The sequence below is a fragment of the Cibotium barometz genome, chromosome 17 (assembly GCF_041138505.1).
Source record: "Cibotium barometz isolate CiBa-2024 chromosome 17, ASM4113850v1, whole genome shotgun sequence".
Taxonomy (NCBI): domain Eukaryota; kingdom Viridiplantae; phylum Streptophyta; class Polypodiopsida; order Cyatheales; family Cibotiaceae; genus Cibotium; species Cibotium barometz.
This window is the reverse complement of record NC_141062.1, coordinates 1,305,570-1,329,382: the sequence shown is the minus strand read 5'-3', so window position 1 is coordinate 1,329,382 and position 23,813 is coordinate 1,305,570. Positions and strand designations below refer to the sequence as shown.

Here is a 23,813-nt window from a genome sequence, read left to right as displayed (position 1 = left end):
CGCATGATCTTTAGGTTTTTCATGATTCCAAAAGAGGCCTCCATGTTGTCATACCAAGTACGCAATCAAGGTAGCATTCTAATACTCATTGACATTCTTGGTTTCTTTTCTATGTGAATAGATATTCTTGACATTCATGTTATTGCAGACAAAGCTACAGAAGATGATTGGGCATTGATGTACATGGAATGCTTGAAACTAAAGACACAAAACAAGGTATGTTTGGTGGTTTTGCTTGACATCATTGGAGTTCCTTTATCTCTTACCATACATTCTTAATTGCATGTTTTGTGGATATAGGTGCTGTATTGTCAGCCCTACAATCCTCAAGCAAAGGAAGACAAAGACAAACCATTCATTCTTATTATTCAAGATACGTGGATGTTACAAATGGCACTTCGATTCTCCTTGCATAACTCATGGGCGTTGATAGTACTTTCAAGACAAATAAATTTGGCCTACCATTATATGCAGAGCTCTGTACTACCAAACCAGCTTGGAGTTGGCATTCCAGTGTGGTGTATGATGTGCACTAATGACCCAGGCTCTCATCAAGAGAGCATTGCCTTGGAGATTACTACTATGAAAATGGTTTTTTCAAGAATGAGAGATATTCATCCTACAGCTCTAGTCATTGACAAGTATCCACAAGAACTAGAGCCATTGCTTAAGGTGGTTGATGAAGATCCACATTGTTGGGTTCAACAAGAGCAAGAAACTTGCCAACAAGTTGCATGCCATGTCATCCAGTGTTGGTTCCATGCTAAGAAAGCTTGGGTTGAGAATTTGTTACCACAAGTAAGAGATTGCAATATTTCAAGGCTATGGACTGTGGGTATGCAATAAACTAGGACTGGATAGTAAACTAGGATTGGATAGTAAACTAGGACTGCGTAATTGAGAGTAGCTTAGGATATTTGATTTAATATGAGTTTTTTGTTATAATTTAACCTCTAACAAAAATGTGAAAAATGTAGGTTCCCAAAGAAATACAAGATGAGATCTACACATCAATGTCAAATCTCATGCACTCATTACAGAAATGGAATTTGAGCAGAAGCATCAACATTTCTTACAATGTTACAATGCACATGACAATATCATTCGATATGTAACAAATGGTTGGTGTGGGTCTACTTGTGTATGGCGAAGGTGATGGCCAAAATTTGGCCGATTGTTTTCTTATGGGAATGTTGATACTACTAACTTGGTGGAGCGTCTATGGCAGTACATAAAATACACTCTCTTGGATACACAAATCAACCTCTCCATGCTTGAACTTATACATGCTCTTGTGGGCGATTCCAAGATTGACAAGTGCATGGGTGGAACTATGCTTGAGTTCTTCAAGCAAAAGCAAGAAATAGGTAATATCACTAGTTCATTTATCATTTTTGTTGTATTCATTTAAAGTGTCTTAAATCCTCTTCTTGACATTTGTACTTCTTGATCTAGCCGATTCTGGGCGCTTTAGTATTCGTGGATCGTCAAAGATACACACTTCAAGGTTGTATGCAGGAGGGGAGAGAATATTACAACGATTTGAAAGTGACCTCACATCGTTGAAAGTTATCAATGAAATGGCCTTGTCGTTCAAGATTCAAAGCACCTCTTCTTCAAGCCAATGGTATCATGTGAGTATGCAATCTAATTATTGTGATTTCCGCGATTGGACAAGTGACTGCAAGCACTTATATGGCATAAGATTGATAATGAGGCATCACTTTCCTGAGTTATACAACTTTCTTCCCATTATTGACAATGCACGCACCTTCTTAGGAATGGTTTCTATGGATCACGAGATTTGTGAGACTTCTTCGAGCCTTGTAATCAGATGGACATGAAAGAGGCCAACACAAGTGAAGACATTCATCTCTGCATTGAAAAATTTAGAAGAATTTTAATTCAAATAGAGGAAGAATTGGACACAAAGGACTCTACAGAAAAAGAATTATGCTTGACACAGCTACAAACCTCAAAGGAGTACCTTACAAATCTTATCAAGCCAAAGGAGATTGACATGCCTAGAGGGAGTGTTCGTCAAATTCAAGCACATGTGACAACAACTAGGCTTGGCCATGGAAGGCCAAGAGAACCTTTCAATACCATTCCAACTTCATTTGAGGAAGCTGAATTGTGTCCCCCTAACAAACGGGCTCATGTAACCGGTGTATTGAGAAGAAAACATCAATGTGGTAGACATCGTATTCACTTTGATAAAAGACCACCTATTTGGTGCCGACATTGCTGCATAAAAACATTGATGGTAGACCCCCTTTCTACCCTCTCTTGTCACACTTGCCATGGTTTATTGCCTTTAACTGAAAGACATGCTCCCATCGGTGTTGAAGGCATCCTCATAAACAAGGATGTGCTATTATGCAATGGATTACAAAGCTTGCAATGTAAGATCATGTCTTGTTTGTATGGTGATTGTAAGGATGAGGAGAGACACTTTTCTTTGACTCTTCCAAGTGGACAAGTCCTCAAAAAGATATACACATCGCGCGTTAGACTTATGCTATTGTACACTTGATATATATCATGTGGAATGGAATGGTTGAAATGTTTTAGTGAAAGCTATATGAGGAAACTAATGTTGTGAAATGGTGGCAAGTACTGTCTTGCTTTTCAGTATTTGTGTAGCATTGGATGTATGTATGATCTCTCTCATTGGTAAGCCTTTTCACATAAACTAGGAGATTGCAGTAAACTAGGACTGTGCAAGAACTAGGATAAGCAGAAGTACAAATGGAAGTACAAGATTGCAATGTAAGATCATGTCTTTTTTATATGGTGATTGTAAGGATGAGGAGAGACGCTTTTCTTAAGATATTGTACACTTGATATCAATCATGTGGAATAGAGTGGTTGAAATGCTTTGGTGTGATATATATGAGGAAACTAATGTTGTGAAATGGTGGCAAGTACTGTCCTGTTTTTCAGTATTTGTGTAGCATTAGATGTATGTACGATCTCTCTCATTGGTAAGCCTTTTCACATAAACTAGGAGATTGCAGTAAACTAGGACTGTGCAAGAACTAGGATAAGCAGAAGTACAAATGGAAGTACAAGCTTGCAATGTAAGATCATGTCTTGTTTATATGGTGATTGTAAGGATGAGGAGAGACGCTTTCTTAAGATATTGTACACTTGATATCAATCATGTGGCATAGAGTGGTTGAAATGCTTTGGTGTGATATATATGAGGAAACTAATGTTGTGAAATGGTGTGGCAAGTACTATCCTGTTTTTCAGTATTTGTGTAGCATTGGATGTATGTATGATCTCTCTCATTGGTAAGTGTTTCCACATAAACTAAGAGATTGCAGTAAACTAGGACTGTGCAAAAACTAGGACAAGCGAAAGTACAAATGGAAGTACAAGCTTGCAATATAAAATCATGTCTTGTTTATGTGGTGATTGTAAGGATGAGGAGAGACACTTTTCTTTGACTCAAAAAGATATACGCATCGCGCGTTAGACTTAAGATATTATACACTTGATATCAATCATGCGGAACAGAGTGGTTGAAATGCTTTGCTGTGATATATATGACAAAACTAATGTTATGAAATGGTGGCAATTATTGTCTGTTTTTCAGTATTTGTGTAGCATTGGATGTGTGTATGATCTCTTATTGGTAAGCATTTTCACATAAACTAGGACTGTGTAGTAAACTAGGACTGTGCAGTAAACTAGGATAAGCGGAAGTATAAATGGAAGTCTCAGTAATATTTATAGCGTAAGCGACAATGGACTTTGCCTTTGAATTTTGCAATGGATGATATTGAAGACTCATAAAGCCAATGAGGTTTGTAACAAGTAGCCTCACATCGATAAAAAGCGTAGTTTTGCATAAAGTAGTAACCAAGGAGTAAACCAAAAATAACTATTACATTGACACATGTATTGAACTCATCTAAAAAGAATGAATGGTTTGTCTTTGTCTTCCTTTGCTTGAGGATTGTAGGGCTGACAATATAGCACCTATATCCACAAAACATGCAATTAAGAATGTATGGTAAGAAATAAAGGAACTCCAATGATGTCAAGCAAAACCACCAAACTTACCTTGTTTTGTGTCTTTAGTTTCAAGCATTCCATGTACATCAATGCCCAATCATCTTCTGTAGCTTTGTCTGCAATAACATGAATGTCAAGAATATCTATTCACATAGAAAAGAAACCAAGAATGTCAATGAGTATTAGAATGCTACCTTGATTGCGTACTTGGTATGACAACATGGAGGCCTGTTTTGGAATCATGAAAAACCTAAAGATCATGCAATCTAGGTCTAAAGATTTCTCCATATGCAATCTCTCTTTTGAGAGTGACATCCTTGCTACAGAGAGCTACCAATGTCAAACAAATCCTCTATACAATGCTCAATGACAATAGGATGGACTGGCAAATGATATAGATCATTTCGAGTGCCAGGAACATGTCCCTTGTGAGAAGCATATAATGAAATAATTGCTTTGTCTTTTGTATTCAAATACTCCTCTTGTACCTTAAATGGACAATGACACTTCTTTGAGGTCCTCAATCTCCTTAGTGTCCCCTTTTGACTAGGTTCTCCACCTCTATGGCAAAAGTAATCAACAACCCTCTTTGATGGCCCTTGGTTTTTTGTCGAGCGAACTTTCACAAGCCTCACTTTGTGCTCTATCATTATCTCTATCAAATGCCTCTCCACATTAGAGCTATCAATATTCAAAATGGTCGTGGATTCTCTTTTTGGGTTCTTGTGAAGCCAATGTGGAATAGAATCTCTATCAACTCCTTTTACCATATTTCTGCAAGCACAAGAATTAATGAAGTCCTTTACATAAGAAATAGGGATTCCATGTATGTTGACGAATGTCAACACACCATGTTTCTTTAATGGTTTCAAGGGTTTCCTTTATCCCTCTATGATCTCCACACTCCAATATATTATGACATGTTATGACAATATTTTCCCATTCCTCTATGCATGATATCCTTAAATTTGGAAATGACTTTAAGCAAAGCACAAGGAAGCCATCTTGATTTTGATCCAAGCAAAGGTTTTCCTTCATTTGCCTCCATTTCTTCAGATCAAGGATTCCTCTAGAATTGAAAGTCTTAAGACTCTCAATGGTCATCGACAAATCCCCTTGAATAACACTGACCATCACATCATAACTTCTCCTATCAAAGGAGAAATATATAGGCGATAGATAAAGTAGTGGATTAAGTGACTCTTTGGCACTTTCTTCAATTTCTTTGCTTTCAACTCTTTGTGCAAAGAAACCATCCTCTTCTTGACTCTCGCTAGATTCTTGGCTACTTGTATCAGGCACCAAGTATTCTTCGATCGTAGTTTGCTCACTTGGGCCATCTTCAATCCTAGGATCTTCAATCCATAAGCTCATCCTACACACACATGGACATATTTAGAAAGTTATTATGTTTTAAAAAGGGAAAAAAATTTCTTAATATAATGCTATTCATCTATCCCTTTGACCGTCGTAGTTTGCTCACGGTCCTAGTTTACTACACAATCCTACTTTCCCTAGTTTTTCTAGTTTACTGCGCAGACCTTGTTTTTTGATTTTCCTACTACATATCAAATAGACTGTGTGATTTAGAGACAAGGGAGAGAGATAGGAAATTACCTTCAATGTTTAGTCAATAGCAAGCTTTTTTGAGTAAAAGAGGTGGTGGAAGCAACATATGACAAGGTGGAAGCGGGCATTTTTGAATGACAATGAAAATCTTGCATATTTCTTTAGTGTCCTAGTTTACTTTTTTTCTTAGTTTACCTTGGGAAGACGCTCAAACCTCATTAATTGACCACTACATGCAACCAATAGATTTCTTAAGAAGAAAATGTTAAAAAATGATTAAGATTCAAAAATCTCTAAACCCAATGCAAATGATTACCACGACCTCTCGAATCTATGATCCGCGTCCTTTTCCCAGACGCCACCCTCAGCCCTAGTTTACTTTTTATCCCTAGTTTACTTTTTATCCCTAGTTTACTTTTTGTCCCTAGTTTACTTTTTGTGCGGTTTTGATCCAACGGCCGAGATCTCTGCGCTCACCTCAGCCCCGTCGATCCCACTTGAGGTGCCTCTTAAAGGCACCGTGGGATTTAGAGACGAGGGAAGACCCCCCCGGGCAACCACCTCTTGGGGCACTTGCTGCTCATATATATATATATATATATATATATATCTCCCTCCCTCCCCAAAGGAGTCCAAGCCATCGCCTCTAGCTTGTGCATGTGCGTGTGCATGTGCATGTGTGCACGTAAAAGGTGTGGAGATGGAGCATCCTGCAGCAGCTCCACCGCCTCAGGCCGCTGTAGATGGCGTGCCCTCCGTTTGCCCAATCTCGGCTTCCTCCCCCGTTTCCGTTGCAACCCTCCCCCCTTCGCAGACAGAGTTCGCCTCTTCTTCTACGTTTTCCCCTTGTCAATCTTTCCCGTTGTTGCAGACAACGCCTTCGTCAGATTCTCTTTGTCGGCCCTCTGTACATGCTTCACTAATGCCGTCTGGGGATTTTCGTTTTCCAGTTAGGTTTTCCTATGGTGAGTGCTCATTGGACCTATTCCCACAGGTCAGCTATTTTTGTCAGTCATGTGACTTCCTGCATTTTCTTCTGCAGCATCTTCGAGTTAGGTTTCCTAATGCTTCCTTTCACAAGCCTTTTTGGCTCTTTGGCATCCATCTAAAGAGACCTCAATTTGATCTGGACTTTTTACGATTGCCTGCCTGTTCGTCAGATAGATCTTTTCCTCTACTTATCCTACAATGACATCATCTGATATTGTAATTGCAAGTCTCCTCTTCGGGGACTACTTTCTGTGATATAAATCTATACGGATTTCACCCAAAAAAACGTGTGGGTCTACAATTGTGTGCATGCGTTTAGAACTAGCTTCCCTTTGGGATTGGCCACATAATTTCATAGTATAGATATGGATTACTTTATATCTATTAAATGTATCACAAGTCAAAGCACCTATCTCCCATATGGAAAGCCAAAATACATATTAATGTTTTAAGTTTGGGGGAGCAAGGTCACGACTCACAACCAATGCAAGCTGACTCTTTTACATTCCCGTGAGATGGTGAATTTTTCCTTTAAAAAGGGGAAAAAAAAACATGCATTAATAACCAATCAAAGCTCTACGCATGGAGCACCTCAGACACACATTGTACACAGTATAGTCGTCAAATAACATGCAAAAAAAAGGATGCAAAAGATGTGCCATAACACCAGTTTGCACGCGTTGTTGTGGTATAAAGACAAGTGTACATTCATCTTGATTTTGTTCACCCTTATTAGCTACTCCCATGTTATGTTGGTTAATGAGGGCCATAACACTACATCCCAATAGAAGAAGCTCGTCAAGCACTTGTCATCCTTTTGCAAGTGCACCGTATTGAAGTTCCCAAGCTCTTCAAGCATTTGTGCTTCATTTGTGAGTGCACCCGATTTGGCATAGCATACATATCTGCCACAATATTGCCAACTCAAGGCAAAATATCTTTGATTTTTTACACAAAAACACAATTTCGATGAATTACCACATGCTTTCACGATTCAAGTACAAGGTAATAATGTTTCACACCTAGCAACATTATCCGAGTTTTCTTAGTGTTTGCCATGAAAGACTTCATTTTATTTATGATGGAAGGAAGCTCAAGGTGTATAACTTGCAAGATATGCTAAAAAGAGTAAGTTGTTATGAATGGAGGGAACTCTCGTACTAGTCATCTTTACATACATTTTGAAGGGCAAACAAATTTAGGGGAAAGGGTGGGAAGGGGAGGGGCACATGATACATCAACAAGGTGTGCCAACTTGGCATCTTTTTGGTGCCATCAGAGTTCTTGTGGTGTTGCCATGTGGCATGGGGGACGGTGGACACCTTGGCGTATCTAATGCATCGTGTACCTTCCCAATACGTGGATTGAGTTCATGGATGCCACGTGTAAGTCCAACTCGTCCTTTCAAAAAGCAAATCTTTTTGCCTCACAGCAGATTCTTGATCTTTTCCTCACAGCAGATGGCCCCTTCCCCCCCTCTTCCTCCTCTTCCTCCTCCTCCTCGTGAGAAAGACGTAGTCATGTTTTTCCCAAATTCCCCAATCTTTCCGATGATCACAAACCTAGAGGACCTGCCAATAGTGAGAACTCCGGGCGGGCACAAGAATCTCGAGTTCAAGAGCACTGACGAGCTGCCTCTGTCGACTGGGGAAGCTGCACGAAGAATATCCCCATCGGCTCCAAAGAGGCAGAAGACCTGTGAGCAGGATTCTAAGCAGCAGAAGACATGTGAGCAAGAGTCGAAGCAGGATGAGCAGGGTGAGCAGGGTACGAAGCAGATGATGAAATATCTGATCGAGAGGGTGTCAACGGACAAGTCCTCAAGCTCGAGCTCACAAATCCATACTTGAACGAGCCGTTGTTAACTTCCAGGAATCTGAACTTAATACATGCATTGCTCGCTACTCTGGACAGAGCTGTCACTAGTGTTACTGCATTGGATCCGCAGCTGCAGGTCAGTGTTCACAGAAAATGTCTTTAGGAAAAAACCTACAAGCTCTTAAAATTGGAGATAGATTTTCATAAATTGGGAGGTTTTAAACTACATTTTAAAAAATTTTGAAGGTTTTTTTCACCTCCAAAATATTTTTCTTCCGGTCAAAATCAAAATTCTTCCATTCACCTGACACTAACTCGGGTTTTTCGTGAACACTGCTGCAGGTGCTCGTGAGTGCAGATGGTCCATGGTCAAGGCTCACCGTGGACACACTCACGTACAGTCACACCCGGTGGTTTGTATACAACCAAACCATTTATGATCCTTCAAATAGCATTGAAAGTTTCTTCTCATCACAGCTGCAGTGTCACGTCCCTCCACCACCACCACAGAAGTGGCAATATCCCGTCATTCGATCTCATGATCGCCGTCAAATGGCTGAAGGTATTGTGATTCCCCACATAATGCATCCTGCTGAAAGAATGGTGATGGATTTTCTTAAGTTAGATGACCAAGTCCAGTTTAGATTGTTGGTCATGGGCTGTTACATCTCCATCTTAAAAAGCGAAAGAAATGCAGCCATTCACTTTTTCGAAAATTTCCTTAGCATTGGGGATGGTGGGCGAGGAGCAGGTAGTTTAGATATTTTCTTGGTAGACAAGAACTTGTCAGAGGACGAACCGGTAACGATTAAAAGAGTGCTCAAAGACATCCTAGACCATGTGGAGGACTTGGGGGACCTTCAGTCCCTTAAGCCTGTGGTCCAGGCAATGGCACACAGGCTGCTGGAAATGTGTGACATTGACTTGGAGCGGCCCCAAGATTGGACTGTCTCCTCGGATCGCAAATTTTGGATGTCCCCTGACAGCACATATTGTACAAATCGACAAACAGGAGAGAGCTTTGTTTACAGTTTGGTAAGGCAGACATGGGATTCTCTTTCTGGTGAGCATTGATGGCGCATATGTTGTTTTGATGCCAGGTTTGGTTAAAGTTCATTCTCCACATTCACTAGTTTAAATTTCTACTTTGGGCAGGACTCTATATTTCTGGATGATTTTTCCATACGTTGATGTTTATCTCAAAATGGCAACCATGCGTTTAAAACAATCTTGGGATTGCATGTCTCCTAAAGTGCAACAGTTAAAGCTCTTTTTTTGCTCGAAGATTTTTAAGAATGTTTAAAAAGAAAAGGTATATGATGTAGTTATGTAAAATGTCTAGAACTTTAAAGAAGCTGGTGATGTACTGGATATAGTACTCTTCCATTATGAGCACACACGGAATACAATGTAAAGGAATAAACTCTTATAGAAGCTTGGAAAAGAGTCACTTAAGTGGCTCTGGCTCCATTGCTGAAGGTCAAATTATGAGCACACACGGAATACAATGTAAAGGAATAAACTCTTATAGAAGCTTGGAAAAGAGTCACTTAAGTGGCTCTGGCTCCATTTCTGAAGGTCAAAATTTGAAAGGGTTCCTGACCCGTATTAAAGCTCGTGTCCTGCAGAATTGTTTGGGAAAGGGTTGTGGGAATCCATGGTTGAGATGGAGAAGACCTTTTCAAGCAGGGAGGTGTCGTACAAGTGTGCCTTCTCTATAGAATGCTTTGCTGTACTAAGTGAGAGATCTTATTTGGAAAGTCCTGGGTGAAAAGCTAAAAGGGATCCTATTGGTAAAGGATTCAACAAGTTGTACTTTGTACTCATATTTGATCAAGTAAAGAAATACCGCAAGGGGCGCCACTGCGTTTTGGGGCCAATCGGTGTTCTTGTACTATTTACAGGAGCATTCTAGCTCCCCAGTTTGTTTTCCTTTTCCAGGATCTCATGGGTGATGAAGTGTTTTGTGTGCGAGTGTTTGTTCCACCGCCCGTTAGATTTCTGAAGGCCGGTTTCATGGTTACATCGCCGGGATATCGTCGACTTTCTCAAGGAGGCGAGCCCGTGGTTGTCACATCAAAAGCTTCTACATGAGGAAAGTGGAAAGGAAGTACAGGAGACAATACAGGATTGTGTGTCTTTGCCTATATGAGGTGAAGAGCAAAAGTTGAAGATGAAGCTCAGGAGAAAAGACATCAAGAACAGGAAGTAGTCAGCCAGGAACAAGAAGCAGGGAAGTGTTATGGTGCAATAGATGGGTTGAAGGCTATGGCTTTTGACACTTTGTCACCAGTGGTATCTTGACGGAGGCTTCATGGGTTTGGAAGGCAGCTTCTTTCTATGTTTATGAGTGGTGATCTACTATGCTTCATTCGGACTAGTGCTTATCACTTGGGTGGAGTGCAAGCAGGTTTTGGGTGCCTGAGGATGTATCAGATGAGGCTCAGAAGGAAGCAGAGGAACTTGACGAGGTTCTTATTCCAGAGCAGATACTGGTACACAAGGAAAGAAAGGTACGAGGTAAAGTTTCCCGTCGCTATCTTGTGAAGTTTAAAGAACTATTCACCGGGATGCGAAGTGGATGGAGGAGGGTGACTTAGTAGATTCACCTCAGGTATTGCAGCTTTATCTTCACGCCTTTGAGTTGGAGCCGACTCTTGCTATGGTTCATTCAGGTTCAGCAGAGCATGGGTCTGGAGCATTGCCTGATGCTCAAGAGGGGGGTAGCACCTCCACTTCCTTGTTACAGACAGGCTCAGCTTTTCATCTAGGAGTCGCTTGGTGACATCTTTGTATTCACCCGAAGGTACTGAGGCTGACAGTACATCTGCTTATGGGACTTCTATGATATTGTGTACTAGTCACATGAGATGGTAAAGTTGGGTTTGGTTCACAGTTGGCCGCACCATGAACTATAATTGCAACTATGGATGGTTTTTGCCTTTGGAACTAAGGTATGACTGAGGAAGATTGGGATGTTGATCTTTGTCATATGGTTCTGGCTGTTCTTGACCAGGGTGTTGGTCAATTGGATATTGAGATGATGCTATTTGTGGAGTTGATCTCCTTTGGAATGGCATGGTTTGGTTGAGCTCAAAGGCTGCGGCAACCTGAGCTTCGAGACTCTATGAAGGGCATAAGTCTTGCGAGCAGTCCTAGAGTTGGTTTGGTTCATTGATATATGGATTGAACTCTATTTGTGCATGTATTGATACACTTTCCGAGATATTATGGTATTCTGGTGCCATTGGATCCTGGTATCCTTGAGAATACATTGGGCAATACTCAGGATGTGTCAGGATGAGATGCATGTATGTTGATATGATACATCAGGTACTTTATCATGTTCATGGTGTATCACTAAATGTGGCTCCTGAGGGATGGCCATAAGTAGAGTGTGTAAAGCATCAAGAGGGACATATGTGGGAAGTACTTAGTGGATGTACTGTTTGGATGCATTGAGTGCTTTCATATGCTCATGTTGTACCATCAGTCGTGGGTCCTGTAGCATATGTTTGTTATATGTAGAATGATGCATGGTTTTGTTTTTGGCTAACACAGATTTCGTGTTTCCACTTAATTTTAGACTTTTTGCTACAGGTTCTGAAGGAACAAGTAAGAGTTGCTTGTCACTTCGACGTGACGGTATGGCCTTATTGTTCAGGATGATTGTTTCATCACCCAGATGCACCGGAGGGGCATTGCTTTGGTCATATGGGGAATCTTTCTTCATTGGATGCTTATTGTGTTATTGAGTGCAATCGAGGACGTTTGCTATTTTTCAAGAGGACGGTATGTTACGACCCTGTGTTTTTCCCTCTGAACAACAAGTAGGTGGGCACGGGCACGGGCACGGGATGGGCACGTGTGAACAAGCATCAAGTTTGAATGTGAAAAGGAAACTCATCAGCCCAGAGAAACTGGGGAAGCTGACTGGAGGTTGACATCGTACGACCCATTTCCATCGAGGTGCGGTTCTTGCGTTCAGCCGGCACATTTTCAGAAGGGGTACCTGAATTGGCAAGCTCGCGCTGAATGCCATGATGCGCAAGGTACTGATCAAATTCCTGTGAAGTAAACTCCCCTCTTTTGTCGGACCGAATAAGCTTGCGGGTGAACCCAGATTCTTTCTCCACCATGACATGCCAGTTGCAAAACCTGCCAAAGGTAAGAGACTTATGGGAAAGAAAGTAGATCCAGGAGAAGCGGCTGTAATCGTCGGTCAGGAGGAAGAAGTAACGAGTGCCACCAAGGGAAGTAGTCTGCATTGGTCCACAAAGGTCAAGGTGAACCACAGCAAGAGGAACAGAGGCTCGACGGTCAGCATGCTTGGGAAAGGGTTCACGGTGCTGCTTGCCAAGGATACAAGCGGGGCAAAAACCTTGACGAGTGCCCACATCAGGAAGACCGTGTACCAGCTGGTTGCGATGAGCACATGGAAGGGCCTCCACATGAAGATGTCCATACCTGTAATGCCAGAGATCCCCAAGAGAAGTACCTGTGAGTGACGGAAGGGCTGTAAGTTTGTAGATACCTTGGTGAGAGTGGTCGCTCCAGAGCACCTGGTTGGTGGATTTGTCGCGAACGGTTACAGAATCTTCATCAAATTCGACCTGCATATTAAGCTAATAGAGTTGATAAACGGAAAGAAGATGAAAACCGAGAGAGGGGACGAAGAGGACCCGCGAGGAGTGTTTCCCTCCTTTGCCAACCATCAGGGACGATATCCAGAGTGCCTTTAGAGTGGATAGGGATAGAAGACTTGTCACCGATGCAGACATGTCCAGGATGGGGAGTCAGATTTTGTAGAAGGGTGCTGGAGGGAGTCATATGACGGGTCTCTCTCTCAACTTTCAAGCCTCAAGCCTCAAGCTACACTCTATGAGTGTATCTACTCTCGCTAGTCTCTTTCCCTCAAGCTTCTTCTAACTTAGTAACTTCCAACTTCCAAGCCTCTCACACAAGGCTCTACTCTCTACTATCCAGACTCTCTCTCTCTCTCTCTCACCTCTCCCTCAAGCCTCTTGAGTCTTCCAACTTCCAAGCCTCTAGGCCTCTAGGCTCTCTCTCTCTCTCTCTCTCTCTCTCTCTCTCTCTCTCATTGCTCAAGGCTCAAGCCATCTTCAACCATAGCATCCTCCTCAACCGTCAACGCCTTCACTCTTTGATTGGCGTATTTTGTTAATATGACTCAAAAGCTTTCCATTTTAGTGTAAATTTGTGCTCATTTTGATGTACTTCCAAAGTAGAATAAGTGTGGAGTAAAAGAACTTAAAAAAAGTATTTTTTGAGTGCCGTTCCCTCGCCCGTTCCCATCCCCTACTTATGGCCGTCCCCCGCCCCATCGCGTCCCCGTCCCCGTCCCCGTCCCCCGTTACCGTCTCCCGTTACCGTCCCCCGCCCCTTGTGACTATGGCTATAATTCTCTTTCCAAGGGATACAGATTGTATGATCCAGAGAGAAATGAGATTATTGTCAGCCGAGATGTGGTCTTTGATGAGCATGTTCTAGTATCCACTGTCGAGGAGCTGCCACTTCTTGGAGATCCAGAGAAGTCTGATGATGATTCCCAGTCCATTGTTCCAGTTGGTCAACCACAGTCAGTACAGGAGATTAAGCCCGCAGAGCTGGAGTAGAGACCCCGCAACAGCAGGAGGCTCTGCGATCTGTTCGAGTACCTAGGTGGTTGATAGACACCCTTCGGGAGTCAGGTGTCACGGGGCTTCCCTCCGAGTGGACCACAGAGGACGGCCCTCGAAGATTGCACAGAGTCCAAGACACAAGTCATTCAGCGGAGCTTCTTCAGGTAAACTATGCTTTGATGTCTCGTATCATGCGGGACAAGGAGCCCACTTCCGTCAAGGAAGACCTTTCACAGGATACTTGGAGGAAAGCCATGCAGGTGAAACTCACTGAGAAGAACAACACATGGGAGTTGGTACCGAGGCCGGCGAAATGGTCAGGCATTGGTGTCAAATGGGTCTTTAAGGCCAAATATGTGTCAGATGGGTCGGTGGACAAACACAAAGCCAAGCTTGTGGCTAAGGGTTATGCTCAGCGGCGAGGCATTGACTATATGAGGATACCTTTGCACCGACAGCAAGGATGACCACGATTCGGACCATTCTTGCCCTTGCTTCTTCTCAGAGGTGGCCTCTGTATCAAATGGATGTAAAATCTGCGTTCCTTAATGGGGTGACCTGCAAGAGGAGGTGTATGTTGAGCAGCCTCCAGGCTTTGTTGCCTTGTCAAAGGAGTTTGAGATGACCGACCTAGACTTACTCCACTTCTTTTTGGGGTTGGAGATCTCGCAGACCCAGAGGGGGTTTTTCGTCTCTTAACAGTGGTATATTCATGAGTTGCTTGAGGCCTTTGGGATGGAGAACTGCAAGCCTATTACTTTGCCGATGGACCCAAATACAAAGTTAACTGTTAATGATCCTAGTGAGCCAGTTGATGCCTCACAGTATCGGAAGCTGGTTGGTTCATTGATCTGGTTGCTGAACACCAGATTGGACGTGAGCTTCTCCGTGGGGCTGTTGAGCTCTTTTATGCAAGTCTCATTGGGACGCAGGATTGCGGATCTTTCGGTATCTGCAAAGTACAAAGGATCTAGGACACTTCTACACAGGAGGGGATGGAGTCAGACTCCAAGGTTGGAGTGACTCAAATTGGGGAGGAGATCCAGACACGAGGAGATCTACTTTAGGATACAGTTTTACCCTCGGCTGAGGAGCAGTTTCTTGGAGCAGTAAGAGGCAGCCAACTATTGCCCTATCTTTGACAGAGGCAAAGTATTGGGCTACTTGTGGTGCTGCTTGCGAGGTTGTGTGGTTGCGGAGGCTGCTAGGCAAGATTTGCATGCCCAAGCTCATTCCCAGGGGATGATGGTCTTTCTCCCGCCTTCTTTATTCTTTTTTGGGATCATATTGGAGATGCTATCACTGTTGCCCTTCAGGAAATGTGGCTATCAGGTATGATGCCGCCTTACCTCACACGGAGGGGCTGATTCACCTTATCCCCAAGAGTGGGGACAAGACTGACATTAAACAATGGAAGCCCATCACTCTCCTTGGATCTGCATATAAGATCTTCGCTAAATCCTTGAGTATAACGTTGCAGCCGATTTCCAAAGCACTATCCAGGATACACAAAATGGGTTCCTCCAAGGAAGGAGTATATTTGATAATATCTTTTCTTTCTGGGAAGTTGTCGAGTGGGCAAAGTCTAGTCAGCAGACTCTTGCCATTCTTTTGCTTGATTTTGAAAAAACTTATGACATAGTGGATTGGGATTTTTTGGAGGGCACTATGGCACATATGGGGTTTTCCCAAAACTGGATCAGAGGGGGTCCTGCCTATATAAGGAGGCTCATAGCACTGTCTTAGCTTGTGGGGGGCGCGGCGAGCGTTTTCAGATTTCCCGTTCGGTGAGGTAGGGTTGTCCCCTCGCCCCTTTACTGTACCTCATTGTAACTGAGGCTATGAGCAGTTTTCTTCGGGCTGCCCCTCGTGTTGTTGGTCTCAGGCTGCCTTTATGCACGGAGGAAGAGTTTTTGGACTCTAAGTTAGCAGATGATACGGCATTGTTCCTTGAGGCTTCACGTGCTTGTTTATGTGCTTTCCAGACAGCCTTGGAGGCCTTTTGTTTGGCAGCAGGAGCTACTATCAATTGGCATAAATCAGTTGGTTTTTGGATCAGTGATTCTCCTCTTGTAGATTGGGGTACAGATGTTGGTTTTACTTGGATTGAGAGAGGATGCTCTGCCAGATACCTTGGTTGTCAGGTGGGCGTTGACATCTCCCCTGCACAATAGTTTGCTCCAGTGCTCTTAAGCATTAAAAGCAAACTTCATCACTGGAGTAGGAGGAAGACTTGGACTCTAGAGCTTTGGTGGTTAACCAAGTTTTGCTAGCCACGTCTTGGTTTATTGCTTCGTGTTGGATTTTTCATAAGGGCTGCATTGGCCAGCTTCGTCGCCTTATTTGGAACTTTCTGTGGTCAAGGCTTGATGGAAATGCACACACCAAGGCCAGAGTTGCTTGGGAAACCATTATCAGGCCTAAGCAGGAAGGGGGATTGAATATCATTGACCCCGAGGTGCAATGTAAGGCTTTGCTTTGTAAGCTTGTTGTTAGGGGCTTTCTTCCAGGCACTGAGCCGCCATGGAAGGACTTTCTCATGCAGCAGATCACGAAGTGTGTCTCTGTTCGCGGAGGTGACGGGACTCTCAGCTCACGCTTTATTTTTTCAGATGCAGTTCACCACTCCCCTTCGTCCCCCCTGGTTAGGTCCCTCCTACAGGCCTAGGACTACCTGATGAGTTTTTTGGTACACATCCCCCTGCGTTCAGCGGAGGAAGCTAACCGGCAGCCTATTCTGTGGAATAATTTGATCTTAGATGTGTATGGTAGGCCTCTTGGGACAGCTATGCATATTCTCTGGGCTGGCTGGGAGACCCTTTGCCCCACAGTGCTGGCTTGGAAGAGGTTTCAAAGCCTTACCGAGGTGAAGAAATTGGATATCACGCAGCATTTGAGAGGTTCTAGCCGGAGGATTGCACAGATTGATGCAGCCATTCCCAACCATTGGATTACTGGATCTTTTTTGGAAGGTCGTCATCATTCTTGGTTTGGAGTTTTCTTTGGGACAGGTGTTCCTCTTCAGGTTATGGGTATCTCCTTGCCTAGGGAGGATGATGTACCGGTCTTTTTTTCTGTACAGGATGGATGGCAGCTAGCGAGATGTGATGTGCACGACCTTATTGAGGGCCCCCAGATTCGTCCAGTCAGAGTTGTTGGTAGGTTAGGGAAGCACGTCTTTGTTGACCACCCCCCCCTCCCCCCCCCCAAGGGATGATCACAGAGTGTTAGCCTTTGATTGTATGGTGGCTGTCCTATCAGACATTTGCCTTGGGACCCCGGTGAGTGGGAGTGGAAGGATGCTTGTAATCCTTTGAAAAGCATGCCTTTTTTTAGTTATAAGGTGCGGAATGCCAGACATCTTATCTTGGGACACATACAGAGTGTCCCTACTCTTAGACCCCATTGGGAGTCTTACGGCATTTTGATTGACATTCAGAGGGCATTTTGGCGGAGATTGTGGCACTCTTATAGGAAGCTACAGATTTCCTCCTTTATCTGGGTTTCCCTTCATGGTGGTCTGGCCACCAATCAGTGGAGGTTTGCTACTGGTGCTTGCCTAGCATGCCCTAGATGTGCAGGAGTTTCGGAGTGAGTTTACCATTGTTTATGGGAATGCAGGGAAGCACAGAGGGTTTGGTCTGCGATTGCACACCTCTTTGGTAGGATTAAGAGGGATGCTATCATTTCTTTCGGTTCTATCATTTGGTTGACACAGTTTGGGCCTCAGCTGAGGTTCGAGGGGACTGACAGGAGCTGGCCATTATGGTTAGGCAAGGAGTTGCTCGGCAGTGTTGTCTTCAGGATTTGCCACTTTCACACTTTGTCCCTCCGGCACATAGGTTAGACAGTTCTTGGGAGATTATTGCTAGCATCTCAACCTGGAATATCTGGAAGGCTAGATGCACTGAGGCCATTGAGGGTACTCCCGTTCTTGTTTCTCAGTGTCTTTGTAGGATTTGGAGTGATATTATTCACACCATTATGGCTACTTGGGCCAGAATCCAGGGATCTTCGAGGGCTGCGGAAAGGAAGCGCGCCCAGTTTATGAGAGAGTGGGACATTGGTATCTTTTTCACATCCTCTCATTCAGGACCCTATTGGCAGCACAGGGCTCTTGATTGGTTGAGATCTCCACCTTGCTTGGTGTGAAATCTCCATTTTGTAAAATTTTTCATACTTAATAGAAGTCTCCTTTTTGAAAAAAAAAAAGGACGATTTGAAGGCATTGATGAATAGCTTGGTTAAGCAATAAGCAATGAAGAAAGCTTTGATGAATAAACCATCTCAGCAACAAGCATTGTCCAAGTGATTTTGGATTATTCAAAACCTAGAAAGTGACATCCTATTCTTGGACATTGACAAGAACGTAAGTGTTGCTGTCACAAACCCCTATATTCTAGGGACATGCGGATGCGTGTCAGGCCTAGAAACATGCGGATGCATGTATGTATTATACCTGGGCATGTGTATGGATCATATGAGTGGATGCATATGAGTCCAAGGACATGGCAGGACATTTGTGGACTTTCGGGCGGTGCCCGTGTGGATTCCGGCCATGCACACATGGTGTGTTATGATGGCAGGCGGAATATTTTCAAGTACAAGAATGATGATAGGTGGTTCTCCAAGTTTACATGTGCACAATGCATAAATGATGCATGCCATAACTTTATTTTACTTTGTGTGACATTGTCTTGCTGCCTGGACAATGCTTGTTATTTTGGCTTGTGAAGTCCGAGGGACCGGGGACGCCCGGGCACCTTGTGGACACGTGTGTGCACTCCTGTTTGGGCCTAAAACTGTGGGCTTATGGGTTTTGCAGGTGGTAAGTGCGTCCACACTCAATTTACAGCTTATTTCATTTACTACTAAAGTTTATTGGTTTGCAGGTCCACACTCATTAATAAGTGGCCGGACAACTTATAATGCGTTCGCATTTGGTTGGACCAAAATTAATGAAGTCCGGACAACTTATGGCCATTTCCCATTTGGTTGGACCTAAACTTATACAAACAGGACAAATGGAGCACTATGGGCTGGACACCTACCTGGACACCTTATGGGGACACTTGTCAGCCTGTATGTGTACCCACCAAGCCCCTTAGGTGGCACTGGAGAAAGGCGCCTCCTTCAAGAGGCCTTTTGGGCTGTTTTATTCATTACTTAACACATTGGAGAGCTGGTTGGAGCTTTGGGAGTTGCTACAGGGCTTGTTGCTTGCTTCCCGGACTCACACAAGCTTGGATAATGATCCCCACACTCTTTTAAAGGGCTGGTTGGTAAATTTCAGATCTGTAATTTCTGGTTATTGCGAGTTTTGGGCTGGTTACAGGTGTCCAAAGTCAACTTGGACAGTACAGGACAGCTCTAGGGACCTCCACAGGGCTGTAGGACCCTTTACAGGTGGATTTCTCGCGATAGAAAGTTACTGTTTTGGACTGGTTATTGCACAAAACAGGCCGGACAGCAATGGAATATGTGAGCATGGATGTGTCTCAAGGATTCCTGGTATAACAGGTGCTTAGGGCAAACATTGGGGACATTTGCTCGCGGAGAAAACAGGTTTCTGGATCAGTTTCTCGTGTGGAAACAGGGCCTAAAGATCCATTTACATCTTGTGCAGGGCGGAGTACCTGTGAGGATTGTGATACTCTTGTGCAGGGCGGATGTACCTGTGAAGAGGCTTGTGCAGGGCGGATGTACCTGTGTGTAGGGCGGATGTACCTACAGATTCTCTTGTTTGAAATGTATTCATTCATGATGTATTTGGAAGAATCAGGTGTTGCAGGCTGGTGGTGAATCCCCAGGCACCCGTAATCTTGTACTTTGCAGACTCTTTTGGTAATATAACCTAAAGGGGGGGGGGGGGTCAGCCTATCATCGGCCCCTTTATGTGGTGTACTGTCATTTTCAGCTTTGTGGTTGTGATGCTCAAGTGTTAAGTGCTCAGAATCTTGTTCACATTTATACGATTCCAATACACGCGTCCGCCTCCCGTTACATTGGTATCAGAGCTCAGTTTTTCCCATCATTGGAAAACGGTCTGAGGCTTGGAATCATAAGTGGTGACCTGATTTGAGTGTCATGGACAGCCGCATTTCTGACAGTGTGGAGAACACACAGGACCGTGAATTTCATGGTATAAAGGATGCAAGAGATGCTGCAGGCAATGATGTCTATGGAGATGCAGGTACTCATGACACTATGCATTCTGATTTGGAATCTTTGAGGTGTCAAGTGCGACGCTATAGGGCTGAAACCGAAGAGCTTAGGTCATTGAAAAATGACCCGGATGTACAAAGGGTGTTGGCTGCGAAGGCAAAGGCTTCGGTCCATGAAGTCACTTTTGAAGCAATTGCAAAGGAAATGGATGTTGAGAAACCCCGAGAGCTTGCACTTGCATACCTAATGGTTAAGGGTGATGTATACACTGAAGCAGATGGTAGTTTGGCTTTCAAGAAGCCACCCCTCATGGCTGCCCGTGGTGATGCACATGATGCACAACAAGCAGAAAGAGCACAGCAAGTGCCAAATGCTGAAAGGACAAGAGTCCCTGGTGCTAGGCTTGATGCAGGTCAAGAGAAGAGTAAGGATGAGGGATCCTCTACTCATTCCCGCTTTGCTCCAAGAAGACATGTCCGTTCTCGTGTTGAGCTTTCCACTCATTTGGAGAGTGTGGCTCAAGAGAGAACGAAGAGGGATCGTGAATCTTCATCGCGGCATCATCATCATGCAGATGAACAGGATGTACATAGGGATGCATATAGAAGGAAGAAGCCTCGAGAGTTCAAGTCCGGTGACAAGGATGTAAAGTTTGAAAACTTTCAGGGACGGATGGACTCTACCAAAGCACTTGCTTTCATCAGACAGTTTGAGATAGCTTTTTGCAATGAAGACTTTTCAGAAAAGTCTATGCTCAGGCATGTGGGAATGCATCTCAAGGATACGGCAAGTGATTGGTGGCTTGCAAAAATACTTGATGGAAGTGCTGCCCCAACTTGGTCTTCTTTCAAAATTCAGTTTTATGATCAATTCTTACCACCAAACTTTGCAAAGGATGTACGCAAGGAGTGGGATTGGCTGTCCCAAGATGAGGGAGAGTCCGTTGCTTCATACATAGCAAAGTTTTGGAAAGTCCTTCTCAAGGTTACTCCCTTCATGAAGATTGGAGAGGACCAGAAGAAGAGAAAGTTTGAATCGGGGCTCCATCACATCATCCAACAAAGCTTGGGAGTGTACCCAAATAAGACCATACAAGAGCTTATACACTCAGCCATGATTGCGGAGAACTTGCACATAAAAGCACCCACAAATAAGCCATTTGTAGGTCAAAACAAGAGCAAATTCAGGGCTGGTTATGACCAGAAAAAGGGTGGACAGCCACCTAAGAATGCTCCCAAAGATGGCCGAGATGCAAAGGATGACTCCGAAAAGAAGCTGGGGGGGTAAACGCCACAATTTTGGGCTCTCAAAACAGCAATTGGAAGAGTTGAGGAAGGCTGGAAAATGCTTTAAGTGTGGCAGTAAAGATCATATATATCCTAAATGCCCACAGAATCCTAAGAATGTTGAGCCTAATGTGCAAAAGCCTCTTGTGAATGTTGTACCCGATGTGCAGGGTAATACAGGGCATGAGCCCAAGAGTAGAGTCATATGCAAGGCTTGGGGCAAATTGAAGGATCAGCCCGCTTTGTTTCTTTTTGATGATGCTTCCACAGATAACTTTATATCCGTACAGATGGCTGCCGCCATAGGTCTCAATGTGGAAGACATGGGAATGCAAATGAATGCAGATGCCGCCTTTGAGGGCAAACAGGTTGATGTAGCTCCGGTCATTGGTAAGCTCCGTCTACAAATACAGGACTACCTCGACTATGAGAGCTTTCTAGTGGCTCCTCTTACAGGTTGTGATGTTTTGTTGGGGATGCCTTGGCATCACCGTTTAGAGCCTGTTAAGGCTTACAAAGAGAAGAAAATCAGCTTTGTACATAGAGGCCGTGAGCACTCTATAGATGCTGGTACTACTGGAAGTACCATACCTCTTGTAAGCCATGTACAAATTAATAAGGCAATAAAGAAATCAGCTTGTTCTTACTTGGTTTTTGTACGTGATACCATTGAACATTCTAGTGTTGATGTTAGTACATTAGATCAAGACAAGCTTAACTTTTTGAATGAGTTCAAAGATTGTTTTGCAAATGCTTTGCCAGTAAGGTTGCCACCAGAGAGGCCGGAAGATCATTGCATAGATCTAATTCCCGGTAGCTCTCCACCTAATAGGCCACCATACAGGGTGAGTGCTAGTCAACAAGAAGAGATTATGGCACAGGTGAATAAACTTTTGGAAAAGGGTTTGATTCGACCTAGTTCCTCGCCATATTGCTCGCCGGTACTTCTTGTTCAAAAGAAGGATGGTACTTACAGGATGTGTGTGGATTACCGTGCCCTCAATAAGATAACCATCAAGAATCGGTTTCCGATTCCGCGCATTGATGACATCTTGGACAAGCTTGAAGGTTCGGCATGTTTCAGCCGAATAGACCTCAAGAGTGGGTATCATCAAGTGAGAGTGGCACCTCAAGATGTACACAAGACTGCATTTAGGACAGCCTTTGGTCTTTATGAGTTTTTGGTGGTGCCTTTTGGCCTTACAAATGCACCCGCTACCTTCAACAGGATGATGGACAGGGTGTTCAGAAAACATAGAAAGTTCACAGGTATATTCTTTGATGACATTATTGTATTCTCAAAGAATGAAGCCCAACATCGCGAGCACCTGGCTATTGTGTTTAAAGAACTTAAGGAAAATCAGCTCTACATAAATGCAAAAAAGAGTGAATTCTTCCTCCCAGAGATTCACTATCTTGGTCACATTGTATCAAAGGATGGTGTGCGCATGGATCCCGCAAAGATACAATGAAGTGAGGAGCTTCCTTGGTTTATGTGCTTACTACAGGAGGTTCGTCAAGCATTTTGCTTTCATTGCCGCTCCGTTACATAATTTAACGAAGAAGAAAGCAATCTTTAAATGGACACAAGAAGAGAGAGATGCCTTTCAAAAGTTAAAGAGTGCAATCATCTCGGGACCAGTACTCATTATTCCGGATTTGCACAAACCTTTTGTGGTAGAATGTGATGCATGTGGGGACTGCATAGGGGCTGTTTTGAACCAAGAAGGACATGCCATTGCCTATGAGAGCAGACGCTTGCAACATGCAGAGCTTCACTTACAGGTTTATGAGAAGGAGTTGTTGGCTGTAATTCATGCCCTTACTATTTGGAAACACTATCTTTTAGGGGCTGATTTTATGGTCAAAACTGATCATCAAAGTTTGAGATACTTTTTGACTCAAAGTAAGCTCTCAGAGAAGCATATGAGATGGGCAAATTTCCTCTCAATGTTTCATTTTCAGATTTTACACACTCCAGGGAAAAAGAATGTGGTGGCGGATGCCTTATCTAGACGACCACAGGTTCATGCTATTACAGTTGCATACTATGAGGACTTATCGGATATGCGTAATACTTATCATCTGGATGAGGATTTTGCACATGTATGGGCTGATTTGCAAGAGGGTATTGCTGTCTCATCTTATGTCATAAGAGATGGATATCTCATGATGCAAAATCATATGTGTGTGGTAAAGAACCTTCGCCATAAGGTTATGGATGAGTGTCATGCTCCTCCATATGCAGGTCATAGAGGCATTTTGGCCACAGCACAAGCTTTGGAGAGGTATTTCTTTTGGCCACATATTCGCAAGG

General features: G+C 43.5%; 1 protein-coding gene and 1 long non-coding RNA gene across 6 annotated transcripts in view; one reads left to right on the top strand and one right to left on the bottom strand.

The window, feature by feature from the left end:
- Positions 1–4,534: 4,534 nt before the first annotated feature.
- Positions 4,535–23,813, bottom strand: part of LOC147629572 (uncharacterized) — a 35,672-nt gene continuing 16,393 nt past the window's right edge. For 4 of the 5 annotated variants that reach the window (XR_015267729.1, XR_015267730.1, XR_015267728.1 and 1 more), the window contains one exon: positions 8,389–8,533. This is a non-coding gene — a long non-coding RNA (uncharacterized LOC147629572). Of the gene's footprint in view, positions 5,402–8,388; positions 8,534–23,813 lie in introns of those variants that run through there. The other variant, XR_015267732.1, reaches the window with a different exon arrangement.
- On the top strand, positions 8,365–9,833 carry LOC147629573 (uncharacterized). The gene is made up of 2 exons (XM_086811071.1): positions 8,365–8,539; positions 8,746–9,833. The coding sequence occupies exon 2, from the start codon at positions 8,956–8,958 to the stop codon at positions 9,475–9,477; it is 522 nt and encodes a 173-aa protein (XP_086667197.1). The 5' UTR covers positions 8,365–8,539; positions 8,746–8,955; the 3' UTR covers positions 9,478–9,833.